The 8692-nt window shown below is 52.8% G+C and overlaps 1 protein-coding gene across 1 annotated transcript; it reads right to left on the bottom strand.

Moving 5' to 3' along the window:
• Positions 1-364: 364 nt before the first annotated feature.
• Positions 365-6808, bottom strand: LOC127393720 (transmembrane protein 209-like). The gene is made up of 9 exons (XM_051639072.1): positions 6672-6808; positions 6498-6556; positions 5707-5838; positions 5290-5525; positions 4081-4285; positions 1855-3711; positions 1460-1598; positions 1215-1326; positions 365-961 (listed from the first exon to the last, which is right to left on the bottom strand). The coding sequence occupies exons 1-6, from the start codon at positions 6773-6775 to the stop codon at positions 3392-3394; spliced, it is 1056 nt and encodes a 351-aa protein (XP_051495032.1). The 5' UTR covers positions 6776-6808; the 3' UTR covers positions 365-961; positions 1215-1326; positions 1460-1598; positions 1855-3391.
• Positions 6809-8692: the final 1884 nt, after the last annotated feature.

An 8692-nucleotide genomic window follows, 5' to 3' on the forward strand; every position in this document is an offset into this window, starting at 1 on the left:
GAAACTGGGGAACTAATTGCCGTGGGATCTGTTGCCTACCAAAATGGGACCTGGCTGGGGAAAAAAAATCTAGGAAAAAAGATAAAGGAGCTCTATTCCAAAGACCAGAGCACTTAAACTTGGTGGCACCTGTGTCCATGCTAGTCTTCCAGCTCTGCCCCGGTGGAAGCTCAGAGTGCACACCCGAGACATGCTAGAACATGTTTGCCCCCTTCAGCTCTGCCCCGGGCCCTGCTGCTCACTGGCACTGCAGGCAGACTAGAGGGACTTGTTGATCAAGGCGCCGGCAAGAACTGTTGTAACGTGAAGCTTTTCGAGCGTTTGGAATTCAAACCCCAGAGAAAAGACAAAGGCAACACTCCTGTCGGAATAAAAGTTTATGCTAAGCAGGAGTATAAAAGAACATCCTCGAGGTGAAACAAGTTCCCATGAACAAAGCCAGAGTTAAACCCATCTTGTCACTGCCGGAGATCCGGCTCCAGAACCTCGTACAATTAACATATTAAAATATTTAAATACAAATACAGACTGTATACACCCTTACCCTTCAAATACTGTCTAAAATAAATAGGAATAAACATGCAACAGTACCTAACAGAACTACTAAGGTACAGCTATTAAAAACTTAGCATCTACTAGGAGGATAAATACAATCATATTTTAAAAGGTAAAAACCTACTCTGAAGATGTACTTAAAAGTATTTAAAAGCACTAAACCAACAAGTAACTGAGCGGGTAGAAAGTGCCATTGAAAAGGTGAAAGAAAGGGCATGGCCAATACCCTACAAAATGAAGATGAAGGCAAACAAACGGAGGTGGGTGTTTCTTTGAAAAACAACAAACAACATAGGTGAGATGGTCCAGCTGGCAGCTGCCGCACATCTGCCCATCCACGGTCACTCTCTTCTCACTCTCCTCTTCCTTCCTCCCGAAAGCAGCCCCGCTCGCAGGCTACATCCAACTGCAGATGGAAATCAAGGAGAAAAGGGAATGCTGAGAAAACATCGGTCCTTGTGTGTGTTTCACCTGGCAGCGGACGCAGCAACTGCATTGCCACCAGCTACTCTCCAGTGCAGCCTGCAAGGCAGACTACAACTGGAGAAGTGGAGGCCTGCTGTCTCACGAATAGCAATTATGCTCATTGTGCAACACTTGACTGAGAAAACAACAACAACAAAACCCACTGTAAGCAAAGTGCTCCCGTTCCTCCAAACCTGGTATTTGTCCGTGCACTCGCTGCCATGGAGACCAACTGCCCAATGTCAGTGCCAGCACATCCCCAGCTGCATGCTGGCCAGCAGACCAAGGCAGGGTCCAAGGAGAAGCCTGTGGCGGGAAGCGCAAGGAGGCACTTCCACTGCAGGCAGTAACAAAACGATTCTCATCTCCCCTTTCTGTAACAGGGTGGTCAGAGCAGCTGCCTCGGCCATCTCTACAGAAATGCAGAATCTCTCCTTACCAGGGGACTGGCCATCATGTGAGCTGGGTCTTCCCTTCCTGCACGTGGCTGCTTCTGATGGCCCTCTCCCTCCTGCTGAAGTGTTGGTGGGCTCAGGTCTCTCTTCTGTCACTGATGCACACAGAACACTGGTATTCTCCTTAGAAGAAACAAACAAACCAAGAAATAACCCCAAAGATCACTCTGTACTTTCTTATAATCGCTTCAGAGACAAGAGCTTGAAAGAGCATCTCTTATGTTCAGTTAAAACAGAAGGTTCAATTCCAAAGAAAACAACCCTAGCCATTCTCTGGTGCTATGATACTTGGCCTTGTTTTTCATTAACCACCTCACTCTTGGCACGCTTGTTTTCTCATGTGCACTGCCTGTCCTGGAGAGAAAGGAAGGTGACTCACCAGCAGCTCAGCAGCAGCCCTTTCTGCAGACGTCGCGGCACGGGCAGCACAAAGATCTTCATGATGCTGCAACAGAGAACGAGGTACTGTTGGATCTACTCCCGTGGCAGATTGTCTGTTATTTGCGGTTAGAACAGCAGGTTTCATTAAAAGAGAAAAAGCAAGGCTCCTATTTTGGAGCACCCTGCACCCCCCTTCAGCATGAGGAGGAGGGAGAGGAGGAAACATCAAAAGGAGCACGATGAGGAGTATGATGAGGAGGAGGAGGGAGCAGGAGTCAACGGGATGACGAGAAAGAGGAGGAGGTCGCGTAAGACAACAGCACGAGGAGGAGAAGGAGGAAGAGGTTGCAGGAGGATACAACGGCATGACAAGGAAGAGAAGGAGGAGGTAGAGGAGTAGGACCAGGAGGAGCAGGACAACCAGGAGAAGGAGGCAGTGTCAGACAAACAGCATGAGGAGGAAGAGGCAGCAGGAAAGCACAGAATGGCAAGGAGAAAGAAGGGGGCGGAGGTGGAGGCAGGGGGAGACCATGGGATGGCAATGAGGAGGATGAGGTGGGTATTGTATCGGGGTGCACAGGGATGTGGGGTGCATGGGTATGGGGGGCCATAGCATATCGGGGTGCATGGGGAGCAGGGTGTGCGGTTTATAGGGGTGTGTGGGGAGCGGGGTGCATGGTCCGTTGGGGTACGTGGGGCTATGGGGGCTGTGGGAACAGATGGATGGTATATCAGGGTGCACAGGGACCAAGGCGCAGCGTTTAGGGGTTTCCAGGGATCTGGGGTGCACAGGAAGAGGGGTGTGCCCAGTCTGGGGGTGCGCAGGGCTTGGGCACAGTAAATCGGGGTGCGCAGGGACTGCAGTGCACAGGAACCGGGGTGCACGGCACATCAGGGTGCAGAGGGACCGGGGTGCACGAGGACTGGGGTGCAGCATTAATCGGGGTGCACAGTTTATGGGGCTGCTCAGGGACCTGGGCCAGGCGGGGAGGAGGTCACGCAGGCTCCTGGGTGCCCCCAAGGGTGCCCTGCGGGACGGGCTCCTCTGCAGAAACCCCGTTTTTGGGGCGAAAGATGAAAATTTCTGCTTTTAAGGAGCCTTCAGCATGTGAGAGTAACTTTGCTCATGGGGTGAGAGGGTAAAGCCCAGAAAGAACCTGCATCTTCAGTCCCTCCTTGGGACCTCGCTGGATTCAGCGACGCTGAAGCACAGGAAAATCCCCAAGTTCACCTTGGAGAAAATGGACTCGTCTAATACAGGAACCAAACGAGCCATTTGGCACTACGAATCTGGTACAAAAATACATTTTGGTAAGAAAACACGCGGTGTTGTCGCACGTTTATAGAGTCTGGTCTCCTGCCGAGGTGTGGAAACCTCGTGCTGGTCTGGTACCCCTCCAAAACCGAAGGTTATGCAGAGCAACCTGATGGGAGCAGTAAATTCAATGGAGCAACGAAGGGAGGGTAACGCTGGGGGGTCTAGGACAGCTCTGGTCTACGACAGCTGTGCGCCGGGACAGCGGCACAGCCCCGCGTCACCTGCCAACCCGAGAGACGTCCCGGCGGAGAGATGTCCTAGGCCCGCTTGTTCCAGCCCTTGGATACAGCTCCAATCCAAACCTCTGTACAGGGCTGTCTATTTTCGAGGCCTGTGTCTCCCTCATGACCACCCAACTTACCTCTTCTGCAGCCTGCCTGGAGCTCAGACCAGCTCTGTCCCTGTGTGCTGGCGGAGCCCGGGGCAGGCAAGCCAGCTGGTACTCGTAGTTCAGCAGCACCAGCGCCGAGTCTGCTGTGAAGCATCTGTGGTTCCCAGAAGTTGGGCTGCTGGAAGGAGAGCTGGAATCGGAACTTCCTGAAACGATTGATTCATTAAACAGTCACGTACAATTGTTGCCAAGGGATTCTGGGAGCAACAGTACAGGGAACAGGTCAGTCCTTGGCAAGAGGCACAAACACCAACTGCCGTGAACACACAGGCTGAAGCCAGGCTGCATAAACACTGATTTCACATTTCTCTTGATTGTCCCTACCCAAGACAAAAGCTGCCTGCGAGTGAGTCACCCCCGTGATCTGAAATGTCTTCTCCACGAAGGACACCCCTCTCCTCAAGGTCTCATTACTAGTACTGGAATCCTCTGCAACTTCCTTCACCCACCAAAGCCAATCGCAAATAAGACCAACATCTTCTCCACACCAAGCTTCTCCGATCACGCTTACGTACCCAGCTGAACTCTGCGTTGTTTCTTCTCTTCATTTTGAAGGAAGGTCTGCAGTGACTTGAGGTCTGTCATGTAGTCTTCCTTGGCAGTAGGAGCATGATAGAGAAAGGGTGAAGCGTGGTGACAAGGCTTCAGCCTGATCCTTTGCACTCTTCCAATACTGTTGGTGTACAGGGATCCACTGGAAGAGGGGCTGAAGCCGTAAACCTTAGGTGAATAAAAACAAGCGCTTGTGTCATGGGAGGAAGACCGAATTCCACCTTGAAACAATATGAATACAAAAGGCCCTTGCTTGGGGTTCAGGCTGGAGTCTTTCTTCCTTTGTATTTTGATTTTGTAATTTTGTTTTGCTCTGAAACACAGTAGCCACTCTAAAACAAGTGAAGCAACACAAGGGAAAAAGTGCCGGCTTCTGCCCTCGGGTCACACCAGCCCCAGGCAACGCTCCAGGCTTGGGGCAGAGCGGCTGGAGGGCTGCCCAGCAGAAAAGGGCCTGAGGGCCTGTTGGTGGACAGCTGGCTGAACACGAGCCAGCGTGTGCCCAGGTGGCCAAGAAGACCAATAGCATCCTGGCCTGCAGCAGGAACAGCGTGGCCAGCAGGAGTAGGGAAGCGATCGTGCCCCTGTGCTCAGCATTGGTGAGGCTGCACCTGGAGCACGGAGATCAGTTCTGGGAGCCTCAATATAAGAAGGACATTGAGGGGCTGGAGCATGTCCAGAGAAGGGCAACCAAGGTGGTGAAGGGTCTAGAGAACAAGTCCTGTGAGGAGAGGCTTGAGGGAACTGGAGTTGTTTCATTTGGAGAAGAGGAGGCTGGAGGGAAACCTCACTGGCCTCTGCAACTGCTTGAAAGGAGACGGAGTGAGGGGGCGTTGGCCTCTTCTCCCAAGAGAATAACAACAGGACCAGAGCAAATGGCCTAAAGCTGCACCAGGGGAGGTTCAGGCTGGGCATGAGGAAGAATGTCTTTCCTGAAAGCGCAGTCAGGAGCTGGAGTGGGCTGCCCAGGGAGGTGGTGCAGCCAGCATCCTTGGTCGGATCCAAGAATCACGTACATGTGGCACTTGGGGGTCTGATCGAGCGGGCACTGTGAGTTCTGTGGGGGTTGTGTGTTGTTGGTTTCACGGGCTGGGTGATTGTGGGGGTGCGGTGTTTGCTGTTGGGTTTTTGGTCTTCTTTTTTGTACCCTTGGGAGCTGCCTTGGTCCTCACCTTGTAGCTGCTGCTGGGTGAGCGAGTTACAGCTCTGCCGAAGGAGGGGCTGCTGCTTGAGGCAGCCTGTAGCTGAGGCCTGTACCCCGAGAGATAAGCAGGGGGAAACCTTGGGCTGGCTCTGGGGGAGCGGGACGGGCTGTAACTCAGCACCGTCTGACCCTGGATGGGAGCAGAAGGCGTCGCAGACGGGACTGTCTTTGCTGCCAGCACAGTGGGTGGAGCTGTTTGTACGGCTGCAACAAGGAGAAAACAGAATGAACAGCCCCAGACCCTCCTCCCCTTTCAAATGCAGAACAAAACGCACTCACGACGCTACCTTAAAGCAGTTTGGGAAAGATGCTAGAAAGGACACTAGGAAAATCTGGCCCCTAGAGAACTCAGCAAAATATTTCCAGAAATGTTCGTGACACCCACCTGCACTCTGCCAGCCCAGCAGGGGCTGCTGGCCGGGACTCGGGGCCCAGCTCCTCGGTGTCCCTGTGTACTTGCAGTACCTCCAGAAATCCAACAGGGCGTTCACGCTGAACACAGATGCAAGTGCAAGTCCTAGAGGAAACAGACTTTTTTGCCTCAGTTTGAGCACGGGAACAACACGAGGAGACTATTGGCAAAAAACAGGCGTATGCCCATCAAAAACAGGTCATTGTGACTGCCATAATAAAGTACAAATTCTGGCAAGCATCTAGGATGTCTTTCTTCCCCTTCTTATGCAAGAACCATTGGAGATAATGTTCCTTTCTACATCAAGATTAATTTATATTGATAAAATGGACTTCTTAAAAGCGGATGGTCATTTTCCAAAAGGGATATCAACTACTGCAACCAAGTTTCACAGTATTTCTCAAAAATCACCTTCCATCAAATCATGTGTCACTCACGATTTTTCTCCCCCTCTTGCTTCATCCTCTAATACGAATTGATACAGTTAGTTACCCAAAACCAACAGTAATTCCTGTGAAATGCCATCCCCACCCACAGCACAACGCAGCAGTAAAATCTGCAGTGTTCTCCACACGTTCAACATCTTGAACGCAGCAAACGTGTCCGTTCATGATCCACCCGAGAACGCTGTTAACACTCCTCACCTCCAACGCTAAAAATGTTGAGATCCCAACAGTTTTAAAGGAGGTAACAGAAAGCAAACCAACGTTTTTAATTAAAAACAACAACCACAAAACCAACACACAAACAACTCAGTGACTCACCAATACAAGAGAGTGGCCCGTATGGGATGTTGCAATGGCAGCTGATGAGTCTTCCACTCCTGAAAAGAAGCACACAAAGTTGCCATTTTGCAGCTATTCAGTCCTAGGAAATATTTAGGGACATACAAAGCAGGATGCTTTGCTTGTTAGAACCAGAGGTAACAATTCACGTACATTGCAGTATATATCATGCCTGCCATAGACATATTAAGGAGTCCCCAGGCCAAGGCCACTCTCCGGGCTTCAGCCTCTTGCCTCATCTTGATGGTCCTGTCCATGAGGGAAGTCGCTGGACTCTGTCCTGGCGTCACGCTCTGTAACAACAAACACAGAGAAATGATGAAATCTGGCAACTTTTAGATGGTAAGATTCTCAGTCAGCACAAGAGTAAAGAAGAAAATGCAGCAATCCTGAACAAACTACGTAAAAGGACTTGCTCTTTAGCCAGAGCCATGTTTAGTGTATTCAAACAAACAAACAAACAAACAATCAAACAGCAGATTCTTTTGACCAGTAAAAATAGTGCATCTTTCTTCGATTCACTTCACCGTCAGTCCTGTCACCTCATTACTGAGGAACAGCGCCCATCTTCTCCCGTGCGGGGCAGATGAGAGGACAGATTCTAGCCTCACTGTTGAGCAAAAACATCCTTCGGAAGCGAGAGGCAAAGCTCTTCTTGCCTTCTCCAGGGAAAGGAAATCAGATGGAGGAAAGGCCTTGCACAGGTTTTTACTGAAAATCCCCACTCGTTTCTGCTGGTAACTGAGTATTTTCAGACTGTACAGCCACCTCCTGTGGGTTCCGTGCCTCTGAAAGGTAGCTACGTTTACACCCAACATCGTCCTAGGTGAAAGAAACAACCCTGGTGACTTATCACACAATTCTTCACTAGATGGGAACAGAAACAATTTGCTTTTTGTGACAAATACTTCAACTGTACATTACTACCTGGAAAAATAATGATAATAAAGAAACACAAAACCTAAATCACATGACCTGCTTCTTACTAGTACAATGATTCCATGGTAAAACAGTTCCCATCAGGATTACTGCAAGGCTCACACAAGAATACGTTGCCTGGTACTTTTTTGGACAGGTTTTTCATTCAGTTTGAGCCCAAAGACTGCCCTTCGTACACTGAGAAATGCAGCAGCCCTAAGCAGAGATCCTCTCCCGGCTCCTGACACTCCCAACCTTTGTCTCTGAGCCACATCCTCCTGCAGAAGCGCAAGTGGTACTTCTGCAGGGTGCTGAAATAAGCGAGAGATCTGGTCCCATTCTACGCATGTAGGAGGGCTGGGGCGGGGTTTTCACCTGCAGACTGAAAGGTGTCCTCCCATCCCCCTGCCCTCATCTCCTAAGGCACAGTCAGGAAGGCAGGCCTCACCCTGTCAACCCCTGAGGCCCTGACCCCAGGGCCACACACGGAGGTCCCCCACACCTCCTCCCCTTGCCCCAGACCCCCCAGCGCCCTCCACCCAGATCTCGCTGTCACACATGAACCCCCCACAGCTTCCCCTGCCACGCACACAGGGACCCTCCGAGCTCCCCCTGCCCAGGCCCCACCGTCAGCCGCAGGCACCCCCGTGCCACCCTGGGGGGGTCTCGACAGCTTCCCCCGCCCAGACCCCACTCTCAAGAAGCTGCCTCCCCGCTCCTCCGCCCAGACCTCCCCGTTACACACCAGCAGCCCCACAGCTCGCACTGCCCGCACCCCTGTCCCACAGCAGAGGCCCGACATCTGCCCCCTGCCCGCCTCTAGACAGCCCCCCTCAGACAACTGCCCCCAGCGCAGGCCCGAGGAGCCGGGCGGACCACGGTACCTGCCGCAGGGCTGAGGGCCAGGAGAGGGGAGAGGACACGCAGTTCCCCCCAGGGCAGGGCAGGGCCGTCTCCTCGTCCCCGCCGGGGCAGGGCAGGCAGGGCAGGACGCTCCTTCCCCCGCCAGAGGAAGGCGCCTGGTGCTGCGGGGGCGCTCGCGCCGCGGCCGTTGGGCCGGTTGGGCGGGATGGGGCGCGTGAGGCGCGGCGGCGCGTGGGCCGCGCTGGGCAGGGGGCGAAGATGGCGGGGGGGCCGGGACCGCGCTGGTGCGGAGCCAGCCCTGGGCCTGTGCTCCCCGGGGCCCGGGTGGCTCCGGGAGCCGAGGGCACAAGGGCGCCATGGAGCGGGGCCGTCCCTGCGCGGGGATCTTCCCT

Source organism: Apus apus, chromosome 23, assembly GCF_020740795.1.
Source record: "Apus apus isolate bApuApu2 chromosome 23, bApuApu2.pri.cur, whole genome shotgun sequence".
Classification (NCBI taxonomy): Eukaryota; Metazoa; Chordata; class Aves; order Apodiformes; family Apodidae; genus Apus; species Apus apus.

What these genes read in the sequence shown, in the direction of transcription:
- LOC127393720 (XM_051639072.1), bottom strand. Translation starts at nt 6,775, where the DNA reads ATGGACAGGACCATCAAGATGAGGCAAGAGGCTGAAGCCCGGAGAGTG. An exon ending in GCTGGGCTGGCAGAGTGCAG is followed by an intron (nt 5,526 to 5,706) that starts GTGGGTGTCACG and finishes TCCTTGTTGCAG; the next exon opens with CCGTACAAACAGCTCCACCC. An exon ending in CACCCAGCAGCAGCTACAAG is followed by an intron (nt 4,286 to 5,289) that starts GTGAGGACCAAG and finishes TATTCACCTAAG; the next exon opens with GTTTACGGCTTCAGCCCCTC.